General features: G+C 34.4%; 1 protein-coding gene across 5 annotated transcripts in view; it reads right to left on the reverse strand.

Annotated features, from left to right (window-relative positions):
• Positions 1 to 26,221, reverse strand: part of LOC121673095 (alpha-(1,6)-fucosyltransferase-like) — a 90,166-nt gene that overhangs the window by 16,718 nt on the left and 47,227 nt on the right. For all 5 annotated transcript variants that reach the window (XM_042046138.1, XM_042046140.1, XM_042046141.1 and 2 more), the window contains 3 exons: positions 22,081 to 22,195; positions 15,778 to 16,015; positions 1,084 to 1,330 (listed from right to left, as the gene is read on the reverse strand). In XM_042046138.1, the coding sequence (XP_041902072.1) occupies positions 1,084 to 1,330; positions 15,778 to 16,015; positions 22,081 to 22,195 (600 nt within the window). The remainder of the gene's footprint in view (positions 1 to 1,083; positions 1,331 to 15,777; positions 16,016 to 22,080; positions 22,196 to 26,221) is intronic.

Raw genomic sequence — 26,221 nt, forward strand, 5'->3', positions numbered from 1 at the left:
TCCATGTCCATCAAGACACACTGACAACATGAAGTTAGATGTCAGTCTGTTCTCAAAAGCAATATAATAATCTCACAAGGAAGGCAAAGGGTAACTGAAAGAAAGGAATGAAGGACATTGAATTATAGCATGTAAGGTGGCATTCCTTTTGTGCACAAGGCTAAGTTATCTACTGTAGACAGATAATGCTTGATCAATACAGGTCAAAAGGAAAATAGGAATATTTGCATCACATAATGCATAGTTTGAATTAAGGTAGTTACAAAGGCATTTTTTTGACCTCCTTGAAATGTAACAAGTCTTCAGATACAGCGTTGGTGAAGTGCCCTACCGACTTAAGGTCAAAAGCCAACTAACACTTGGACAAACCTATTGTGTGCTTTCACTTTTCAACTTTCTTGAAAAGAAAGTTGAGGATTGAATGAAAATTCTGGTAAAGGAAGCAGACTCTAGCACAGCAGCAGCAACATTTTCCACACTACATGACGGCAAAACCTTTCTCCCACAAGCTGCTTTTTCTTAGTCATAGGTGCTTTTCTTCCTTCTCCACGTATCTCCCCACACAGACCTTTCCAATTCATCTTTACCTTCGAGAAACAACAATTGAGAAAACACCAGCAGGGAAGGGAAAGGCACATGCCATGTTCATATGCAGCCAGTGATAAAATTAGTTGTGAGTTGTGGCAAGTAAAATGTAGGCTTAGCCTTTTTTCCTCAAATGTAAAAGCTATTGGCATTTGGAAAGAAGACCCAGACAGTTAAGTGCCTGGAATACAAGCTATAAGGCAATTACATTAATGAAATCCTGTATTACCAGATGTGGAAGGACATGTTAAAAAACCTTCTATTGAGCTTCCTTTTATATATCTGTCCAACTACAGGTGGACAAGTGTGCTGAAGAAGTACTTGTAATCAACTTGTATTATGCACAGTTAAAAAATAAGAGCTTCCTCTAGGAATCACCCTCTCCCCACAAAATACTTTGAGACTCTGATTATCATCATGAAACATTTCTTCCTGAACAGGAATCACTACATACACATATTAAAGCACAGACAGTTAAAAAGAAAACGAAATACCCACCCGATCACTGGATGTTTGAAGCCAAGTTTCCTTGTGGCTTCTTCTATTTCTTTTTCTAGCCAAGGCTGTGGACGAATCAAGTATTTCACAAACTGTGAGACCCACCACACTGCAGGATCCCCATGTACATGAATTAGTCTATCAGCCAAGTCTTCAGGGACAGCCAAGGGCAAATAAGGTGGTCGTGGGTGTAAGCTGTCAACAATGGGAAGTTCCACCACCTGAACATCCTTATCATTAGCCTCACCTGTTTTAAAATACATACTAAGATGAGTCAAGTAGTTTACTTTATTAATAAGCTTTACCATTGGCAAATAATACCCCAAACATATCAACTAATCTGTATCTCCAATTTCAAAAAGACTACCTAACCCTTGCTCTGCTTTTTCAAAATAGCATTAGCAAATCTAATAAAAACCACAGTTTTAGACTAGATTAATATAGGAACTATATCTAACAATGCACTCAAAGTAGAACAAAATTGAAGGTTCTTGAATTCTTAGCAGCTGGTAGTTAATTAACTATTAAATGTGTTCCTGTTCATATATTCATACCTTCTTATATACAACTATACCATTACTGTGTGCTAAAGCTTATCGGGACAGACTGGTTATCTATAATGTCTAAAATTCAGTTACTTGTTCAAAAATTAAACAAAGAAATATTTTAAGGCATAAGAAATCATTAAGAAAATAACTACAGCTCTGCTGCTCTTCTGAACACATTTTATTGCAGTAAATTTCAGCATTTCAGCCATCATTATAACCACTGAATTAGCTACTCTGTTGTTAGAAGCGGAGAAAGACAATTCCTGTCTTCAAGAACTTAAACTATGAAGTAGAAAATTAAATAGATCAGGGAAAACACAAGCACTATATAAGCACGTGATGTACCTATGGATAAGAATTTGTTATGTTTTAAATATTAACTACAGTAGAATATACAGATGGTTTAGATGGGACTTTAATTCAAGGCCTAATAGCCACTAAACATCTTTTAAGAGTTTTTACAAACTACACAAACACAACAGTCTATATAATTGATAATTCAAAGCTATGTTCATATACTGTAACAAATTATAATACATGACAACACAAAACAAAGCATTACATTTTTAAAGCATTGAACATTTCAGCTGATATTTCTAGTGTGCTCATTTCCTCCAAAACAATGTTTTCACTGTCTGCACTATTTACCAGCAAAGATGGTTAGTTCTCCCTTTAGTGCTCACCAGCCAGGAAAGAAAACTGCTTTAAATATAAGCAAATAAAACTCATATAACTTTTGATGCCCAAGTAAATCTTAATGCTACAAAAATCAGTTCAGGGAAGGAATAATGAGTTTAAGAGTTTAAGAATGGTTAAAGATCCCAAAGGTTACAGCACTTTTGCAAGACTAGTCAAAATTCTGCAGTAACTCTCTGAGATATGGTTATTTAAATAAGGAATGTTTGTTATCCTTGGGTGTATTTTCAATTCATTTTTACCAGATTTGGAAATCTGTCTTCCAAGGGGTATCTATATGTCAATATTTCATCACTGCACTGTATACCATCATGGTAAAGGGATTCTTTAGAAGAATTTCCCATACGGCAGGTATGGATGATTCTTTTTAATTCAAGAAGCCAGTTCATATTTTACCACCTATTATATCACACTCACAAGAAAAGATTTAATAAAAGTTCATCAATTCAGTAAAAACATTGAGCATTTAAATCTTCCTATAATATGATGGATAATACTTTGTTAGTATGACTTCAGAAAGCTGCAATAAAAAAAAGCAGCATGAAGCCAGGGAAGTGCTAAATCTGGTGCAGATATATCAGGCAAAAGTTTAGACAAGAAACGTTTAGCTTGGGAATAGTATGAAAGAATGCTTGAGGTTCCATCCTTTTCACCTTCTCCCCCTCAACTGAGAATGGGAGAAGAAACAGGGTGGCAAAAGAAACAACAGCAATCTTAGCCAAGACAAGAAAGAAAATACTTCAATCTTAAACTAGAGAAGAGAATTTGCTGCAAACCTTTTGAGGGGAAAAAGCAGGTGATGCAAAAGTGCATATAGAAGGTGGATTTTTATTAAGTACAGTATCACTGACAAGATTTTAAAATTTGTTGTATTACTGAATAAATATGTTGGTCTGTAAAGACAGTCATTTGGAAAACCTTGTTATTGATAAAGCTGATTGAGCAATCCGACCTACTAATTGACATTCCTACCCTGAAAAGCACTCAATACATTGTTCCATCCTATTTAAAGGATAAGAGTGTGCTTCTAAAAGTTTCCACAGACTGGCTTAAGGTTTTGAAGAAAATGAGATTGGCCAGAAATAACTAGGAAAACTCTCAGCATATATAGCAAACTATATTCAAGTATACCAAAATTACCGAATATCAAAGAAGATTGTGAAAAAAGAATTTCAGATTTCAGCTTTCAGCTCTATGTGATACACTGTTTGAATAGCAATGAAGTTGCAAGACTTGCTGCGAATCAAAATCAGAAACAAAAGAAATGTATTTCATTAAGGAAAAACAAAGAATTTGATTGTTCAAAATTACCTACTAGGTTGAGTGTAGTCTTTAAAAAAAAATTACAAATCAAATCATAAATAGGGTCACGGCTATTTCAATAATGTCTAGTTTGTTAATTGCTTACATACACTCTTCATCTGCATAATCAAACACACAGGTATGTGTACAATTCCAAAAAACTTTATGGCAACTCTCCAGATTTTATTACCTATATTATTGTCCTGAACAATAATCAAGGAAAAGCTCCCTATTAGTCTTCACTCATTTTTAAAAGTATGAGATAGCAGATGCAGTAAAAGGAAAACTTACAGCAACTGTTGGCTTTAGTCCTGGACAAAACCAGTGCAGAGAAACTCTTCAGTAACCCTGAAGGGGTAAACAACTCTCTGCAACAGCCTTATAGGCAAGAGACAGCATTCTTACCCTACTGATAACTGTTTTTTCACAGTGTTTGTGACAAAGATTCCTAACAGGCAGTGAGCTTGCCCAATTTTCAACATGCATAGTTTAAAAAACGGTTATCCTTTTTTGGACAGCAGGTTATTGTTTTATTTTAAAATAAAATAAATCAGAAATATGCTGCAATCATAATCAATGATACAGGAGATAACCAAAACTCAGTCAGATCAATAGACAAGCAGATACATTAGAAAACAGTAAGTCTCATTGCTGATTCATATGAATTTTCAACTGAAGATAATGAAACCGAGTTAAAAATACAGAATTAACTTTTAATCTACACTTCAGTTTTCTCTAATTTGTAATATATTTGAGTTTTTCTTCACAGATGTATTTTGTTAAATAATAAATAGGTCATAAAAGGTATTAATCCATACTAATGTTTATGTATTTTTCTCATGTTGGTAGTTTAAATCACAGCATCATCATGTCAATTAGGTCCAATTCCCTACTCAGTGGTGGCACAATTTTGACATTTGATCACAGAATTATTTAGGTTGGAAGATACCTCTAGAGTTGTTATACATAACTTACATGTCAGCAATACTTCAAGTTGCTTCTTCTGATGTGATTTATTTTACTTTTACAGTTGCCAAAATTTGTCACTATAATTCTATTTATAGCTTAACTTTCATATGATTCCAGGTGCTATTTTTCACTTTGGAATAAACTAAATAATTGTCTTCCAGAGTTCTGCAACTTAGTCCAGTTTTGGATTTTACTTCACTGAGTAACTAAAGATTGAGTGTTTTTGCAAAAGTCATAAAGTACTGCAATATTGAAAACACACATTCTTATCATAACAACGTGCTCTGGAGGAAGGTCCTGGACTGAAACTGATTTTTATTCAGATGACCCATGCCATTTGCATCTAGTTCTTATTTATTACCAGTTTTTGGATATGTTCATCACTAATACATCAGCAACACAGTTTCAATTTCCAGGAGACCCACTGATTACTTTTTAAATACTGAAATTAGCTCTGTGTGTTATAAAAAGCGTAACTTTGCTTCACTGCAGTAGCCCAATGTGCCTTAACGACCTTATAGCCCTCTTGTGACTTGGCATAATCTTACTGTCTGCCTACTTTTCAATTTACCCTAATTTAAAGCCCCTTTAAAAACTTTTGCTATTTGTATCTTTCTTATCAACTTCTTTTTTTGGAAGCCTAAAGGTGTTGGTTTGACTCAAAAAGACCTTTGGAATTTTGTCATTTTAGCTAAGCTTACTTCCTGCCATCTGAACATTGGCTCATACCTGCACTCGGATGGCCATTTTCATTGGGTGTTCATTAACTTCTTACCTGAAAGGAGGCTGACATTTACCATGCAATCACTACTACTAGTTAATGTTAACTGAAAACCTGTTTGCTATTCATTCTCCTATTATTTCAAAATTCACCAGCTAATTTCAAAGTATTTTTTCAAGAAGCCCTTAAAAGGTATGCCAAAGAACACCATGCTAAGGACATTCCTGTCTTATAACTGAGAATTTCAATTTCATTCCGGTTTGTCTTGCTAGAAATACTGAATAAACTGAATAAACTGATGCAAAAATGGAACAGCTTCCCTGCTGTTCTGTTTCTGTAATATACTTAATTAAGCTGATATAAACTCCCATAGACCAACCACAGATTTACTTAACCAAGCTCTACAGCCTGAAAGGCTGACTGCCAATATGGAACCTTACCCAGGTGAAAAACTCTCATTTCAACTGCACAAGATATGTCAGAGTGATGGGAAAGCTGTTTGATTAGCACAGGATATGGTGAGAGGACTGTGCTGAATTCTCTCAAGGCTCCTCATTGTCCTGCTGGTTCCTGTTACATATTGCAAAGGACAGCAGGTTCAGGGTTCATCAGTGACACCTCAGTGCTTTTCTTTGCAAATCAGACACAGTAAAAAATGAAAACTACGCAAAGTTACGGCGTGTTATGCTCTTTATCAATTGTCAACTAGTTCAGAAGAAAGTAAAAGTATGCTTTTATCTGTTTTGTGATGCAGACTACACCTCCTACAACTATCTTCTGGGCATTTGCATACTTAAACAAAGTTACCTTGTAAGAGATTTATGACATAGTTGAATTATAAAATGGAATTGCCATCAGAAAAAAATTGTATTTTTCTTTTTAAACAGTCGATGTAAAACACAATTCATATATCTAAATGTTGGGTTTTTTCCCTAAGCTTTTCCTTTGTACAATTTTAATACAGAATTTTTGAACTTGGTTTCTGATTTTCTCACTAGTGTTCCACTTATTAATTTTTTAATCATCCTTTATGTAACCAAGCCTTTAAAGGCAGACAGGTGTTGAATAAATTTGGTGCAATTCTGTTTGAAAGAAACTGAAAACACAGTCCTTTTTTTTCCAGGTTTCACATGCCATATGGATAGTGTTGTCCCATTTGTCATCCCAAGGGGCTGAATCTCGATACCTTCAGGAGTAAATACACCAAAATGTTTTCAAACATGCCAACAGTGCCTTTCATTACTCTTCTCAATCCAGCACTTCCAAGGCTTTTTTCCTGCATTCTTTCCTTTCCTCTTCTGCACAACTCTTGCAACTACCCTCACTTGCTCTCATGTCTCTTACCTCTCTGGGTACTGTTTGCATGTTGAAAAGTGGCATCTGTGATCAGTCATTGCCTCTCACTTCCTCACAGGCCTGAATGTTGACTTCAGTGGCTCTGTACACACACAGAGTCTATCTACTATAAGGACCTTTGAGAGGCCTTAACAAGACCTATTTATTTTAGTCACATTTGGCCAAAATTCATCCAATATTCAGAACTTAAACTAAGTTAGGCTTAAAAAGAACAAGAGCAGATAGAAAGGTAAAGCACAACGACAAAACTTTTGCTCTCACAAGAAACTTGTCTAAAATAAATCTGTGAAGATATTATTTTATCATCTCCCTCCTAAAAAGTAAAACTTTAATGGTAGTCTTCTTTCTCCTCCTGCAAAAACTCTAACTTCCAGAGCTACTGAACTACCAACATGTCTTTGTAAGACAAGTGACAATCTTGCAATTGTATTTATTTTCCCATGTTATTCCAGTTCTGTGATAATCCTCCCCATCATCTAAACCATAGTGTAAAGATGAACACTTACTGTCCTAAAAAGTGATGAGATTCCAGTGAATGTTTTCCCTTTTGACCTGATGGAGGCCTGAACTGAGTGTAACAATTTCTGCATTTGCAATAGCTCTGTCTCTAACAAAACTAAAGCAGTAGCACCTACTGGTGCCTTTAGAGCCTCCATTCCCTTTTCAGCAGCTCAGGTGAGCTGCATTATAAAGACCTGTATTTCTGTTTCACTCTACCAAAAACTTCTCATCACTTCCTAGAAGCTTTTTGTGCCAATTGTCACATCACTTGGAAAGACCATTATAAAGTAAAGATTTTTCCCTTCCTCAATTGTTTGGATAGCCAGTGTGTCAGCTGGAGAGTTTACAGATGAACAGACTGTGCATATCAACTTCATAGAACAGTCAGGAGAGCATCAAACTACGTAGAAATCAAGAAGTGTACTAGCAATTTATTTTTCCTTTTATCTTGATATATTCAAACTGCTTTTGAACAATGCCCCATTTCATCTAAACAGCCAATATGAAAAGTGTACGTGTTAAAAAGGAGCTCCAATTCCCTAGCTGCCAGAAAATATCTCAAAATGTATTTGCAAAGGCAAATACACTTTCATAAATGCAAAGGGGTTTTGCCACGTTATCCTGGTCTAGTTATTCATGTAAACAGTAAACAGAATTGATGTTTTAAAAGTAATATGTAAGGATAGTTGAAATAACTCAGGAAAACATAAAAAAGATCATTACATCTATATTGATAAAAAACCAAATTTGGATTTGATTTCCAACAATTCCACTAAAGCTTATTCTCTATTACAGTCTAATGTTAATTACTATATACTTATAAAAATAGTTCCAAATACTTGCTTTGAATATATGGTTATCTTTTCTGTAATAGAAGATAGCTTATTTTTATAATAATCCTTCAACAGCTTCAGGGACTTATCTCTTGCATGCATATGCTGACTGGACATACCCTCAAGCCTGCAACAGGCATGTAAAAGCATGTTAAAAAGAAGACAACATGCAGACAGTATTTCATATCTCATGACCTAAAAGCTTCCAACAGGTCATGACAATGGAGCTTAATATTTGCAGCTGGCTGTCCAGGCATCTAGTGGAGAAGTGCTCCCAGTTTAGACAAGACATTTACTGTCTTTTCAAGGTAGTGGTTTATAACTCCCAATCTTGTATTGTTCTAATTTGAACACTTGGAAGACTCATCTTTCAATGAATTAGTAAAAGTACCTCCATATGCAAGTCCAGATGGAACACAGCTCTCAAGGTATGTGTAGACAAAAGGACATTTTAGTTAGCCATAAATAAAACAGGAGAGAATAAACCTTCTATGTTGTTTGAAATTCATAGCAGTAAGGCACACGTCACCTTAACAGTGCATCTGAAAGAAAAAAGGATGCGTTCTACTTCATATGGTCTACTAACATGAAAGGAGAAAATCAAGAGTATAAGCCTGTAATAATGGAAAAGGAAATTTTTCTGATCTTCAGTAATAGGGGAAAATGTAATGGAGGTATTAAGAAAAAAACAAGATAAATCACACAGAAATATAGATGTTTTCTCCATAACTATTACAGTAATAAATTATTATTAATTTGCACAGTATTGGAAACTTGAAACCACTACTTTAGCTAAGGGTACTTGCAAAAAAAGCCCCCCAGTTTTGCTGAGGTTTGTCACAGGATTTATGTAATACCAGATAAAGGAAAACACTTTCTAAAGATTTCTCTACAAAACATTAGCACAATGGCATTCATGGACATGCAATGCCAAAAATATGGTATTATAGTAAATATTTTTTCTTTGAATATAAAATATTTATTGTTTCATATGAAATGCTAAATTAAATTAAATGTTAAATTAAAATTAATGTGTGTCTTCAAATGTGGGTAGGAGATCAGTGCAATAAAAAGGCAGCTTTTCAAATTTCTTATCTGTTCACAACACCAGAAATAAATCAGTGGGCTGAAGGCCTAAAGATTGAGAAACAAAAATACAAACTGCAAGAAATTATTTCTGCCTTAAAAGTCTTAGTATAACTTCCAGTTATTTCACAAGATGGAAAAACTGTATTCAGAGCCATTTGCCTACAAGCAGCTTTTCACTATGGCATTCTAAATCTAGACAAGAAACATATCCTGAGAATTAGATGACATTTTAAGGTTCTTTTTTAATTCATTACTCAAATGCAAGAACACAAACACCCTTGGTGAAGTTACACTGAAACGAACCAAACGCCCAGCCTTGTGCTAACTGTAAAGAATTAAGAGTGCCTGCATTAAGAGAAAGAATGGCTGCTGTAACAATTGATACATTCCCAAGAATCAGAGCCATAACCCATAGTGCTGGCAGTGCTCCGGGATGTCTCCACCTGGATATTGTGGTAGTCCTTTTCAAGACGTAGGAAGGGTTTGGATGACTTGAATTCAACTCCACAGCTGCCAGTTCAGATTACTCTTGCTTAAAGATCACTTAAAAATAGGTAACTATTTTTTCTAACTACTACTTAACCAGAACATTTTAATGACCTAGTGTAATACATTAGAAAGTTATTCAAAACTTGAATGCAGGTTATAATTCCCCAAAACCCTAAGAAAGCTTCAGTTTGGATTGAAATTTATGCAGCCAAACAAAGAACTCAGATTAACATTTGAAACTTTGCGGTTTGTTTGAGACCTAACATACTTAGTTTACCTCATGTCATCTCTTCATGTTCAAAAAAACCCTGATTTTTCTCATTTGGGTACAAAACACACTAGTATTTTTCCCTACAGCACATGCTGCAGTATAACCTTTCAAGTAAAGAATGGCTACCTTAAATCAAATAAACTCTTAATATTAAGCCAATCTGTAGCTTTTTTTTGCTTATTAAACAATTCTTAAAAGGGTAACAGTTAAACTTAACTTTTTTTCAGTTTTTAATAGAAACTTGGTTTACCAATCTGTCATTTATCATCCATGACTTAATGCTCATAAGGAAAGTTTGTAATTAACCACTAACCTACTAGTACTAGTTTGCTACTACATTGTGGGGGGGCAGCATCAATCTGTTAGGAAAAAGGGAAAGTCATGCTTCAAAGTGTAGTATTTTGTATGAACAGCATAAGATCTGTGATCAAATATGTGATTGATTATTCCTACCACTGCACAGAACAAAGCCAAGAATCCTTTTCCCCACCTCCACGCACTCCTTGGATTTCTAAGTCTTCAGCTTCAGCTTTCCCTGATCAAGAAACGTAGGGAAAGAAGCCCCTGCTATTTGGAAAGTAACTATTTCAGTGGGCACACTTAGGTTACCTTCCTTCAATTCAACACAGTTAAACAATTCTCATGGAACAAAGTGTGTGCTAATCTGCCTATGGTCCTGCCCATGCAAGGAACTATATCAAGCAGTCAATTGCATTTTATACAGACATCAAATCTTAACCTAAATTAGCAATGACTTAAGGAGAACTCAATGTATACAATCCCCATGTTTTCGCTTCCTGAACATTTTTTGATAGATAATGTAAATATAAACATTGACCTTTAAAGAAATACAGACATTCTAACTTCTGCTACCAGACAATGGCTGTATTTAAATGCAAGTATTTTCCATTTATCTCCCATCCTGTTAAAAAATGCCACTGACATGGCAAACAACTTCCAAGAGCACCATTCTTTTATCAAGAATAGATTTGATGTAATTCCTCATATAATTAAATGAGAACCAGTGGTACATTTAGCCTATGTAAATGGCTTCATTAGGATCAACTTGGCTTGACTGATTATAGCGTGAAAGAACACAGAGATGTACTTTATGAAGACCCCCTTAAAATACAAATTAATTTAATTTAGTATTGCAGATTTGGGACTGCACAAGTTAACTCTGTGACACAAGCTGTAAGACAATATTGAAAGTATCACTACAAAACAAACAAAAAAAATCCCATACCCACTCAAGGAGCAAAGGCAAACATTCTTCTGCGTTAAAAAAACCCCAAAAGAAATAAGGCTAGTTACAAGAAAAGACTGCATCTCCTTTATTCCAATTTCAGATAATGCAATTTTTTTGCTTTTCTGCTTTGGGACCAGTTGCCAAAATAGGGGTCAACAGCAGTAGTGAGTTGCTGTTAAAAAGCAGACCTCATTTCCAGTCAGAATTGTCCAGCCACATCTTTGTCTAAAAGTAGAAACACTTCCCATATAGAAATACCTATAAAATGTGGCAGGACCAGCTTTTAAAACTTGCTTTATTTTAGAATTGAATTATGGTTTTGAATCTCCTACTGCAAAGCAGATTTTTATGTCCTTGAACCAGTGTAGGCCCTTCATATTTATCAATATCCATTTTGAAGGCCTGGTAACAGAAGCAGACAGTGTCCTGCAGCCTGTCTTTGCTCTGCAAGGTGGAAATAACTTCTTGCTATTATTCAATAACCCTCCACTTAGACATGAATAAGGAACACTTTGCTCTCTTAAGCTACTGCGCTGCTCTGAAAACTCAGACCTACCTCATTAGAATTCCAAGGTCCTTTTAAGAATTACCACTTCCTAAATATATTTATGTGTTTACACAGACAAATGTCTTTACATAGAGTATCTGACAAGGCACCTTGAGGACAAAAACTCTACACAGTATCAGTAGCTTGATTTCAAGATTAACACAATTGAAAAAAATGGAAAATACAGAGGTTGCTGCTACACTCTGTTCTCTCAAATCACCATTCTCCAGCTTGCTTCACAGAAATGGAACTTGTTTGAATTAAAATGTAAATAATGAAAGTCACTGTATAAAAACAAAATTAAGAATTAGAAGTAGAAATTAATCCATTTTTTCTGCAAGATTTTATAAATAAGTTTGAGACATGGGAGCAAAACATAATTCATGCAATTGTACACAAGTTAAAGGGTTTTTTTAGCCCAAACCTAAATATTCAGCTGATTTACATAAAAAAAACTATTGTCAAGGAATATCTAGTTCATGGAGTGAAACTTTTTAATTTACTGCAATTAATTCTGTGAAAGTTTTCATGGTTTGATTTTGCAATTTTTATTTAGTCCTTTTGATTACTGTTGCCAGATAGGCTTTAATAAATTAAACATTCATTTTGTGTACCCACAGTATCCTTGTTCTTGAATTATACATATAAACATATTAGTTAATTCATATTTTAAGATTGTAGTTCAATTAACACTTAAAAGCTGGCACTACCAACAAATGAAGAGCTCTGCCATTTTCTCCCCTCTGGGTATCCCTTCCTCAAAGCATTAATTCATCAAACCATAGTTAGAGGCAGCAAAATCAATATTCAAGGATAATTGTAGGAAACATCGTTTCAGGTTTCCTTTTTCAAGTTATCTTTCATCTTCCTGGTTTTTAGGCCTTATGGGAAGGAGCACATACTGTTATTTAAAGCATGTAGATGCCTTCTTTACCACCACATCCCTTCATTCTCCAGCATGAAATGCACATAAGACTTCTTACAGTACATTAATCTGTCCTCCCCATTAATCTGTTTTCTTTCCTATTTATTCTATGATTTTTTTTGTCTTGTTATTTTATAGTCCTCTTTCAATTTATTATTGGGGAATGCCACCATATCATAAATCAGCAAGTAAAAAATTATAAGAAGAGAGACTCCATGTTAGCATGCAGCAATGATAACAGAACATTATGACCTGGCTAACTAATTAATTTAAAGAAAATCCATCAAAAATTTCATGATAAATAAGTCTTCACAAGTTCTCTCTATTTTGGCTCTTATTGCTAGGAAATCATCCATGCTTCTTATAAAAATTCCTACCTAAATTGTTCAAAAACAGTTTGACCATAGATATCAAAGGAAATACTGAACTACAAGAAAGATGCAATTACAGGCAAGATATAATTTTAGAACTAAAAAGAGCATCTCTTAAGATTTTTTCTCTGGAATGACAATATGAGTGAAAAAAAGGACAAAGAAACCTTATGCCACAGTGTAAAATAACTGCTGTATTTACACAAATCTGCAATAGAATTCTCAATGATTTTAATATGTTTAAGCCAGAAAAGCTGAACTTGATTACAGAACTACCATGTCAAACACAAAGAATAAGTGCAAAACATGACGTGGGCTGAGATGCCCCCTAGTTCTTCACAGATGGTAACACGTCTTACTAATCTTCTGCTATCAGACAAATATCAGCTTGTCCATTAAAATTCACTTTAGTTCTCAAATTCAAAAAAAACCCTTAGCTTTTATACCTAGTTAGGAGAGGATTGGACAAAGAAAATTCCAAAACTGTATGTATTCTCAGCTTATATAAGCCTCTTAATTTTTTGTAGAAGGTTCTACTATCTAAATTGTTTCACTGAAGATAAAGTTCAGAAAATTGAAAATTTTGTGCTGCTAATAAAACTGAAAGGTGTCAAGCAGAGGCAATTTAATTAAAAAGAAGAAAGATATATGCACAAATTTAAACAATTTTGTCATGAAGTACACTTTACTAACTTACCATCTATGCAGGTCTGCAAATTACATGGAAGCATGTCTTAAATGATATACTTTTCTGACTTGTTGGCCTATTTCTATAATTTACATTGAACACTTGCTATAATTATTCACTTGTATGAATATTTTTGAAACATAATTTTAAAAAATAATGAAAAATCCCTACAGTACATAGGAGAAATGTTTTATTTATGAAAAATGAAAATTGATAAATGTCAATGCGTTTTAATACATTTATTTTGAAAATCTAGGAAATCCCATGCAGATTTCAGAATTTGTAGAGAAAAAAAAATTAAAGGTGTGGTTTTGCAAACAAACTGCTCTAACCAGAGTTAAGTATTTCAGACTTAATTGTCCTTGTAAAAACAGGGAATAGATAAATAGATATACAAGTAAATAAAAATCTATATACATTTAGGGAGGCATAAAAAGCACACAGAAATCTTCAGCAAGATACAATGTCTTTAAAATTTACCAGCAATTAAGCATCCAGTGAAGATTCCTACTGAAGCCACACTGAGGCTGGTAAAGAGATCGCCTGTCAGTATCATGCATCCTCACGGGCCAAGCCATTGCACAGGATCAGAATTTAACACAGTTTACAGCATGTGTGGCTGGCCAACAGGCTAACTACAGAGAGATTGTCTTTCATAGCTCAATGTCTGCTAGCTCTAGAATATCAAAACTCAAATTAGTGGCATCCATTATTTAAAACATAATTTATGGCATCAGGGTATTTCATGTGCTCAGCCTTCAAACTATTCACCCTGATCTAGAAACTAATAGAAAAGAGAGGGAAAAAAAAAAAGGAAAAAAAAAAAAAAAGAACCCAAACTGTAGGGAGCCAAAATGAAGCATTATTTGTACTTTCACCAGCAAGAGCCTGCATTGCAGGAAATCATCATCTATTTAAGCAGGTTTTCATGGAAGTATATATTCTTTTGAAGCCATGTGTGCATGAGTGCTCCAGAACACTGTTTTCCAGATTACTGTGCTAAAAAGTTGCTCACAAAACTGTCTGCATCTAAATTCTGGAGTCACGTAGAGGAGCCTGGTGAGAACCATGTCCAGATGGTCGTTTCACTTACTAACTTCGCCAAACATGAATAAAACTTCATCTGGAGTTCTCAATATCCATTTTCCATTTATAGTTGTTTTTATAAAACATCCAACCATTTCTAGGAAACATTTTTTGCAAAAAAAAATCTCTTTCACAAACCCCACTAGAATTCTCAAAGCTAAGTTTTGTAGCATCTTGAAGCTTTGAAGAACAGATGCTATTTCAATGTGCAAATGCTGTTTCAATGTGTAAACACACAAGCTTACATGCAATCTGTAAACTGGATTTTGTAACCCTGGTTAAGTTAATTTCAGACCTGCAAAACCTTTTAGTAGTTACTTTAAGATTCCATATGCACTGGATATGCAGTGTCCTAGTGAAAAGACTGAAGATGTTGATATGTTTTGACTATCAATCACACGGAGAAAGATGTCATTTAAAACAAATGCCGTTTACTCTGACAAAAACAAAGCTATCTGATCCTCCAAACCTCAGTGCCCATCTACTTACTCTAGGCAAATTGTTCAGCATGATATAAGAATGGACCACCTTGCTGATGTACAAATAAAATTCGTATTTAACATTGCCATTGTTTTTACAACATGAATTTTGTATCTGTTAAGCTTGCATGAGGAATTGTATCAACTAGTTCTTTATTTTACTGGGGTGTGAATGACTATTGGATACCATTTCTTTTATATTTCTATTGCTTAATATTGGAAACATCCCTGCTTTTTAAAAAAGTTTATTAACAACAGCCTCTATTTAATACTCTCTCCCCATGAAAATTAGATTAATATCTGGCAGAGAACACAGAAGCAGCCTGCTGAAAAATTATAATTTAAATCTCAAATACAAAACTTTCGTATTAAAAAACTCTGCCAATGCAGAGCTATCTTATCAAGGAATTTTATTTTCAATACGATGGGCAAATAAGATATAAAAGATGCTTGCATACACAACTGTAGTCATAGTTACCATGCTCCACACAACATGAAAGAGACAACAAAATAATCCTACATGAACGAAGCTGCAGAAAAGCAAGGAGAAATGCAGTGAGTGCTTCGGCCTTACCTGACCAGTGGCCAGTGGTGGAGCCTGCTCTGTCAGTGCAGGTCTCGCTGACGGGCCGGAACACGGTCTCCCAGCCGCCGGTCGCGTAGCGCCAGTTCTGCGACTCCAGGATGAGCGTGCGCTGGGTGCCGTACGCAATCATGAAGCAATAGACCACGTGGTGCAGCTGGCAGCCATAGCCACAACCTTTGTTGATGTTACACACAAGTTTCTTAGCTTTGCTGCAATCCTTCGGGTTCTGTAAGGATGGATGAAAAAGTGAAGCTGAAGAGAAGATACACCAAAGGCGTATGTTTCTCTGAAAAACTGGCAAATGTCATAAATCACAGAAGCCATCCTGCTATAATACATCTATTAAAATGGATGAGTAAGCTTCAGCTCCATGAAAATTTTATGTGAATTCTTCACTGTGAACATGAACAGTTATTGAACAACTTCACTATCCTAATGTAAAATAGAATACATTCAAGACTTTAAATTACTTTCTCATTTGTAAATCTGTCAGAATAAGCCAACATTTGGACTCCAAGTTCACATTTCATCAGCATTTCATCAACATGATTCTCAGTGTTGGAATGCTTTTTCCTTTGGCATTTTTTCAAGTTTGTTAGTTCTGTTTCAATAAGCACGCATGTCATCCAATAAAAGAAAATCTCCACCTGTCTACATGGTACAGAATAAAACAAATGCTTATTAAGGGACTGCCTCCCAGGCTAGCTGACCACACAGTAAATACAGAATGTAAAACACATACCTGAGCAGGCTGATAAAGGACAAAATTTTAATCTGCATACACTCTCCATAAAATAATGTATTTCACTTCCACAAACCAAGAAACCACAAGACAGGAGGCAAATGCCCACATTATATGAATGCTATGTTTAAAAGTACAAACTAATAAATATTCTCAGGTATGTGGACAACACAACAACACAATCAAGAGAAGTTTTTCTTTACATAAAATATAGTAATTTTTTGTACACATTCATACTTGCATGGCTGTAGACATACTTCTAAATTCCAGAAAGGTCTTCCATAAAATCTCTGTGATGAAAGTTTCAGATAAGTTGTGAAAATACTGATATTTGAGCATCAATATAAATTCTGTTTCTTTCACATCTAAACCACCTTAAATAAAATTTTCTGTAAATTTGCCACAATCAAATGAAATCTTTTAAAAAACAGTGATCCCTGTCTGGAGAATTGAGATCCCTCCTTCAAGTGATTTTAAAGATAATCTGAATATTCTGAGTCCTAAAACACTTTAACAGAAAATTAATTTGTGCATTCAGTTGTGTACAGGAGGGGATGACAATTCAGATTGTGGGGCAGGGGGGAAAATAACAAAACATCCAAAATAAAAACAAACCCAAAACTCTACAACATGTGCTACAACTACAGCATTTTTTTTTCCTTTTAAATACACCTGATTTAAAGCCGAACTAGGTATGAAAATAATAAATTAAATAAAATTTCCATTCCCAAATTTTGTTCCTCAGACCAGTACTTTTGTCATCACAAATCTAAAGGATAACTTGAGACTAAACCTAACAGGTATCTTTGAAACTACAACAAATGTATTTCCCACAGTTTTTCAGAAGAGAAAGAGGGCCTTTCTAGTATTCTGTACAAGTCCACACAGAAAGAACTCCATGAAAAAATACCTCCTCATATCATTATTTTCAGCAGCATTATATTTTTATTATTACAACTGTCATTAGTATTATCATATTTTGCTTGGTTTCAGTTATTAAGCTGCTCTTATCTCAACCCACAATGGGGTTTCTTTGTGGGTTTTTTTTGTTTGTTTAGAAGTTTTTTCCCATTGATTCTCCTCCCTGTTGCGCCAGGGAAGAAGAGGAGTGAGTGTTTGGGGGGGTACTCAGTTGCCAGCCTGGGTAAAGCCACAACACAATTTTCATTGAAAGGGATAATCTCTGTGAATTTTTAGGAAATGCCCATAGACAATATAATGCTTTCTACATTTGCCATTACCTCCAAATGCCTGTGTCCTCTAAAATGAAAGCACTTAATCGATGGCATATTTAAAGTATTGTCAAGGTGCGCCTTTCTAACTTTCTTTCATGCAAATGCAAGCTTCATACAACAGCTTATGAACAATATTATGGAAATCAAGTAGTAATCACATAATGAAATATAATTTGATAGTGTGACTGCTTACCCATGTTAATATTATGCACTTACTTGGGTTTTAACATTATTTGAAGACTTAACTAAAAACTATATATATCCTAGTATTAGTTTGTGACTTAAAAAGGAAGCTAGTTAACTAATTTCTTTATGATTGTGGTTTTTTTCAAATTGCTATATTCAAGTAGCAAAAAGACAAAACAGTACTTGAGCTTCAATTATATACTGAGAATTTAAAAAGAAAAAGGGAAGTAGAGATACATGGATATATTGCAGTTTCAACGGATGTTTCTGGAAAAAGGTGGACGTATTAACCATTGATAAGGAAGAAAAGTTACATTTCAAGCATCAGAATAGCTTGGGTGTTCATAACCAAAACTGCCAACCAAAGGAACCAGTAGAAGTATTGAGCTGATAAAAAAACCAGTCAATTTCAAAATCAATGAAGACTGACAGAAGAGTTTTCCTCCTGGCACAAAGACACATAAAAGGACTGTAAATCCCTGATTCGAATGAGCAGTACACTCTGTTCTCAACTCTAACGACACTGCTCATCACACACTCCTATCTCCAATTTAATGATCTACATAATCAAGAGAGGGATATAAGGGACATCCAGGAATCTCAAGCCCTGCAACGTAACAGCCATACAACTGCATTAAAAACAAATACCAAAAAAAACAAAATCCCAAACAAACAAAAAACCGACAGCTGACCAACCACACAAAACATACTTCAATATGAAGATTAGATTATCAAGCCATGACAAAGTTTACACCTTTTATCTTTCTCAGAATTACTTCTATGAACAATGCAACTGAAAACAGTAACAAATTTTCAGAATAGTAAAATGGTTATAATTATACATTTCTGTGGAAGAGAATGCCTTCTAAAATAAAAGAGAACTTTTGCAACTGGCAAGACAGATTTAATGGTCTTTCATCACAAAGAACATGGGTATACATTGTTGTTCTCACAAAATTCAGGGTTTCCACTGTATTCTTCTTCCAGGGCTCTTGGTTGGCCTATTCACAGAAAGTAGACTCAGATGGGAATGATCTCCCAAGGGCTGCTTCAAAGCCTCTCCATCTTCCAGTGCTTCCAAGTGTGTAGCCAAACATCAAAACACATGACAAACTGGCAAAAGTAAACTCTGCTCCTTAAAATGCATTTTACTATAGGAGAAATGACTGTGTTGTTTCTGAATTTAAAACAGTTCAGAGAAATGTACTTAATCCAATGAATCACAACAGATTAGAGTGGAGTGGGAAAGCAGTCTGCTACAATTTACTAAGTAACCTCATAAACACAGTATGATGCTCATTAACAAAGTTGTTCTTTTTTTATATTTTCAATAAGTATTTTGTTCTTTGATGCTACACAGTCTGCTGGAGAAGACAGTCCCACCCAAAATCTTTGGAAAATTCCATTTTTTTAGAGAATGATGTCAAGGAAGGGTGTTTCTCATCCTAATTATCGCAAATGTAATTCACACCATCTTCTACTCCCCTTCTTTTATGATGTCATTTGTAATCATTCCTTTTCATATCAGCTCTCCTCAAGACTCTGGAAGGAGAAAAACTCCAAAGGCAAAAAAAAAAAAAAAAACAAAAAAAAGCAAAAAAACAACCCAACCAACCAAACCACCGGAAGTTTCTTCCAGCTGCTGAAAGAAAATGTTCTTTCTTCCCTAGTCAGAAATAGTAGGTATTCAATTTGAGAGACAGAGATGTCAAACCTTCCTCTAATGTTAACTCCTCTGGTTTGCACCTACCCTGCTACAACACACAAGCTTCAGCTTGAGTAAAACATCCCAGCATGCAGACGGACTAAACACATGGTGCTCCTCAATCCACGATGCAGAAATCCTAGAGAAAACTTCACACAGACATCAGCAGTGATCACACTTTCTTAAGTGGTTATTATACTAAAAATATATCATATATTTGATTTGATTGAGCAAAGGATACAAGTTTAAACTTTTCAAGACTCACAGTTGTGAGGGGTGCACCCTTTGCATGTATGCCAAGTGCCCAGAGCCTTTTTTACTGTTGTTGTCATTTTAGCATGAGCGCTTTTATTAAAAATATGTATCAGTAATTTTAATGTGAGGGAGAAGATTTAATATAGAAAATTCTAAGTGACACATTAAATCACCAAAATTACTGCCAAACCCAAAAAGCTCAGAAAAAAGTCTTGTGACCAACTTTCTTTTCTTTGCCTACATAAAAAGCCCCAACTAAATAGTATGAATATGACTAGTATAATTGATGTATTTTTGAGCAATTAGTAACCTTTCTCACCTAATTATATTTTTAACCTTCAAAGCTGAACAAAAAGTTTGGGATTTTTTTTAAATCAGAGGCAAAAATACTCTGCTATTGCGAGACTGCATGCTGAATGAATCACAAACTTCCTAAAATAAACAGAACAAAAATAAGCACAAAAGAGAAGGGACAGAAAACTGCTGCCTTCATAATCATTTACTCACTTGATGACAGTACTACAGGTGCTCTTATCTGACTTCTCTTGCACATTCTCTTCAATTGTTTGATAAAAATCATCTCTGAAAAAAACGCCTTTTCCTTAAATATAAGCTCTTAGCTTTTTAAATGTTGCTCTAACTACAGGGAACTAGTTACATGTAGCCTCATTAAATCAAATTTATGGTAATGTCATCCAAATGAAGTAGCAGTCATCACTATTCACAATCATTCAGCTAAATGACTTGCCAGAGAGATGTCCCAAAATAATGCAGCTTCCCTGTTCAACATGCACCAGAAAAATGCTATACAGTACTTTCATACTTAACTGAAAAAAAAAATTACAAATATTTCCCATATAATTCTTTTTGGCATTGACTTGAGGGGCAAGGGTTGTTGAATTTTTTATTTTATCTTATTTTTTAATACAGTTTTATTATTAATAGAGGTGTATATATATATCTCTGTGATTTTGAACCATTTGACTGCTTTACAGTGGTGCATATTTGTTAAAGCAAATAACTTTGTGCTCTTTTTGAGGACTTGCACAGTTATATTACTAAATAAGACAACAAATGGATCATGAAAGAGGAGGGAAAGGTAGAGAAAGGCTATATTTATCAGCATGAAAAGCACTTACAGCACACTACTGTCAAACAGTGACATCCAAATGAAAAAATAAGGAACAGTTCTCAGAAAGGAGTTGAAGAAATACAATAAAGTGATGACTCCTGCACAATTCAGAGATTTTTTTTTCCTCAGAAGGGTGTCTTTTTTTATTTAACAAGCAACAAATACATAGCTTGGTCACAGAAGAGAAGGTTCCAACAGCTGAACTGTGAAATAATGAAAATCTGAGAAACAAATTCAGCTATTCACACAAGAGGAAAGGATCACACATTAGGAGTGACCATTCAAAACAGCTGCATACATACCACAGAAAGTAAACCAAGTACAAATAAAACAGACTACATTAAATGTCTTTTTGATCACTGCACAAATAGCTGCATGCATTCAGTCATGAAAAAAAGCCCCAACACCTTCAGATCAAGTTTTATTTAAATTTTATACACACACACAAGCACATATATTAAAAAGGCCTTATACACTCAAAAATATGAGCATCTAGAGAAGTCTCAAACATCTTTTGAAACCATCTAGGACTAGACAATACACTCTACAAGCCCTTCAATTTTGCTTATTTAGAAATGGGCTGCTAGTTCAGAAGTTTGATACAACTACTTTTATATTTTTATTTTTAAAACAATGCAAATATATTTATGCATTTTGATATTCTAAAGAATAAAAAAAAAGTCAACCAGACAATTATCTTTTACAATAAAACAAAAAATTCAAACAGGGAAGTACAGCCCAGTAAAAACCACAAATCAAAAAAAAAAACCAAAACCAAAACCAAAGAAAGAAATAAACCAAAATAACCAACGACAAAAATCCAAACCCCAAAGACTTCCTTAAAATATTACCTTCCATTTACATATATAATACTGTTTGAAACAAAGGTAATAATTTCCTTTCTACATCAGTCATTCATATACCAACATTCACTTTAAACTGTCATGTAATTATTCTATTGCAAGGTTTTAGCTAAGTGCTCTGTATATAAGAAGAGAAAAATGTTTACTTTGCATCAAAAGCTCTATCCTCTTACCTGTAAATAAGTTATTCTCCTCTGTACCAAATCTGTTAGGTCTTTGGCCTCTTTTTCTCGCCAATCTCCAGCTCCATCTGTTTGACTGAGGTAGTACAAGTCGGTCATTATTGACCTATAAACAACAGTGGGAAACAACAATCTTAAAAACTGGGAAACAACATTACTAAATTAGAGGATTGAATGAAATCAAAGACAAATTAAAGAGATATTTCAATTGTAGCCTCAAAACCAGTTTCTTCATGCTACCTCATACTGCACAAGCCAAACAGCAGCCAAGACTGTGTTCTTCATCTAACAAATGTTCCAGACCAATTAGCAATTAAAAACTAAAAATTCTAAACAGACTCATGGCCATGCAAGTCTATACTACAAAACATGAATTTTGAGGAACTATCAAATACTAAATTGAGATTATCTAATACACTAGAGATTCTCTTCTTAGAGCTATAACATTTCATAGGCCAAATAAGACGATAAAGAACTCATCATCATGAAAAGAAAAATGTTATGTGACACTTACTTGTTAAAATTTGCGGATTAGTCAAAATTACTAATTTGATTTTGTCCAAACAGTACCACCCTGGAAAAGACATTTTTTAAATCTCTGTGGCTTTTGGGAAGAAATACAAAACTAGAGAAAAACTGTTCAAAGGGCTTATAAAAATGGTTATTCTGAAAGTAAAAGGTGGCCCAATTCAGAACAAGGCATTTCAAAGTTGGTTTCATAGCTTGAGAATATTTAATGTTGCTAAACATTTCTCCATAACAGTACTAAAGTTCTAAGTTTGAACCATTTTTCTTAATACTTTCATCTGAACTTCAGATGTTGCAGTTTATTGCCCGAAATTCTTGATAAACCACAAGTTTGATCTAGAAAGAGAAGCAACAGAATAAAGGCGGAGAAATTTGGGAGGCGACCAAAAAACAGTGTGAGGGTTGAGAAAAATACATTTCCTAACAATATTTGAAGTGGTCTTGTCAAGCTGTTGGCAGCACTTGTTTGCACTGGAAGCACAAGCCTAGTTAGCCAAGGCTACCCCTTGTACCTAAGTGAGAGGAGCAGGCTGCATATCCCTACTAAGTAACTATTTCCAATGACACAGTATTTAAGCAGTAAACATTCAGTTAAATCAAATTAGGGCAGACCTATCTTTATCAGCAGATTTACCAGACAAGCTTCTCTTGCTAATTTAATAACTGGATTTATGGATCTGTAGTTTTTATTCTCATACACTCATTCTAGTCTTCATTCTCATGCTTTTTGTACAGGGCAGCAGAGACACTAACTATAATACCTAGTATTGTTGTATTAAATATTTTACCCAAATTATTCAGCAGCAGTAATCCTCACCTTCTGTCAATCAACTGGAAGAACCTTATCTACATTCTAATCTCAAACTATATAAACTGGATTTTCTTTTACAAGGTAATTGAGCTTGAAACACCCTATTCCGGCTTTGCATAAAAATTAATTTAAAGCATCACCGGGTAACTAGTTTTAAATCAGTAACTCTCAAAGACACATAATACTCCAAGTAACATGCACACACAGTTTAAAGAGAATTAGAACAGAATTAATGATGGAGTAGTTCTAATACAATGGAATATATACAGATAACTGAACAGATAAAGAGCCTGTTCCTTTTAAGACAGTTTTCTACTTCATAGAGAGCATTTAGGCTAGCAGGCATACTAAAAAAAAAAAACCACCAACATGTATTTTCTTGGGAGTTTAAATATATTTTTCTTCCCAATCAGGATGTAACCATGTTGGGTGTTTAAAGAAAAAATACGAAGTTAAGGTTTAAACAGCAAAAAAGAAAAAAAATTCTCTATCATTAAAAGCAGCTGTGCAACCACCCAGCCACATTTTAAACCATTTTCAAATGCTCTTTCACTAGCCTTAAAAAAGCCTGTTCTGTACTTGTGATGTAAGTATTCAGTGTAAACTCTCTATACTTTACAGAAATATATTTCCATTAAATATAGACAAAAATAACTGAAAATAAGAAGTTTACCAATTAAAAAAAAAAAAAATAAAAATTTTTTTCTCTGTCAGCTCTTAAGCAATTTTTCCTATTTCTACAGAAAAAAAGTGTTGCCTAAATTTTATTTTTTTATATTCTTGGCCATGGTGACCATGACAAAGAAAAGGCAGTAGCTTAGATTTAATAATCAGCCTTATGGATGAAATATAATTACTTTGATAATTTTTGAGGTAAGAGAAATGGTGAGAGTGTCCTTACACAGCCTCAATGACTCACCACTTTAGGTAAAGGCAGCTTCGCTCAGTAGAAGCCATAAAGAGTATCAAATGATTTGCACGAAATGTAATGAATTCATGAAAGAGTTTTCAGACAGTATCCATGATCTTCTTTAAAAAAAAGATCATAAACTCTGAAGTATACCAGGAAGTGAAAAATTCACAGGTGTTACCACACAGAAATTACTATAAGGTAGTGCTATTTTAAGACACAGTCACAGACAACTTCTTTCTTTGATTGTTATGGCTCAGAAATGTGCATTTTTTAGCTTTACATCTGCTAGGGTTTTTCGAGTGTGATAAATCACTGGGATGGCTTATTAATACAGATTTAGAAGAGACACAAATACCTAAGACCAGGGTCATTTGCCATGCAGAGAGTTAAAAGCACATGGAGCAGTGATCCATGAGCCCAAGATAGCTAAGTGCAGACAAAGGATGAGTCTGCACAGCACTATTAGAGGCTATTGAAGGTAGTAAAATGGCAGGAAACTTCCAACAGTGGCACTGCAGATGTCTACTAAGTCAAACTTGGTCTTTCACTGGGTTACTAACCAACAATATCAACTTGCTGCTGTTGTTGCTTCATATCATAAAATAAATCATGGAGCTGCACTTAAAAGCGTTTTGCTCCTGGTAAGCAGAATGGAGGAAAAAATCTGGCTATGTATTTCACCTGTATTTGATTGCCAAAATAAAGAGGGAAGGGTGGTCATTTTTAACTATTGGTCTAGACATTTATTCCAATCATATGACAAAATTACATTTAAACCTTCTAAGAATATTACATCAACAAATAAAAACTCAAAGAAAAATTTTTACTTCAAAGGAAAGAGTGTGAAAATCTGTCCAAAAACTGCATCAAATATTGACCAGTTACCACAAAATCCCTGATGACAGCTATTCCCCGGGAGAAGGAATGAAACCAACTCAGTAACAGCCACCTTGCAAACAACTTTTGTCAACACAGGGAACAACCATGACAACTAGAGGATTAATCTGCTCTTTTTTAATAACTCAATATCAAATAATCTTTCCAGTGTTTAGATGAATTTACTCTCAACAGCCCTCTTCCCTATAGCAACTACAAGAATACAATTATGTAATTCTCAAGAAACTCTGTGCTGGGCAACGTTGTTTCTCAAACAGAATCGGTAGAGAAATACTTCACAAAAACAGATGCAAGACCAGCACTTGTGTAGAGAAAATCCACACAGCTCCTAGGGCATAGCCAACAAACAGTGATGAAGACATCTAACAAAAAGCACTATCATATTAGGAGTAAACAATTTGCTTAATATCAAGATTAACAAAGAACTCTAATACTACTGGTCCAGAACCACAGGAAGAAAGTTTATAATCTGTTAGAATGCAAATCTTAATCTATGACACAGTAGGCTTTCCTCATAAACAAAACAAAATAAATATTAGCCTCTTTCCTTACATAGCTATCTCATCATTCGATCACTACCCACCTCTTTATTTGCTTTCCCACCTAAGGATGGCATGAAAAACTCCTTTAACTACTTATAATTAACATTAATCTTTCTAATCCAAACACTAGATTATAAAATATATTAAAATTTCTGAGATATCTTTATGTCTATCTATTTGTGTATATATATAAAAATAAGTAATACCAGCTACTCTTGCAGTGTTCCATTTATAGAAAATAAAACTTTTTAAGACAGCACTGTCAACAAAAGGGCATTTGGCAACATGTTTAATCCCTTTAAAAAAATACAACAAGTGCATGTGCACTTAAAAAACCCAAACCAAACCAACAAACAAAACAGGCAATAAGAAAAAAACAAACAACAACAAAAAAAACAAGCCAAACAAACTGAGTCAAACAAAGCAACCACCAAAAACCTG

The sequence above is a fragment of the Corvus kubaryi genome, unplaced genomic scaffold (assembly GCF_017639235.1).
Source record: "Corvus kubaryi isolate FWS band 111438036 unplaced genomic scaffold, C.kubaryi_AGA036_p1.0 65182, whole genome shotgun sequence".
Taxonomy (NCBI): domain Eukaryota; kingdom Metazoa; phylum Chordata; class Aves; order Passeriformes; family Corvidae; genus Corvus; species Corvus kubaryi.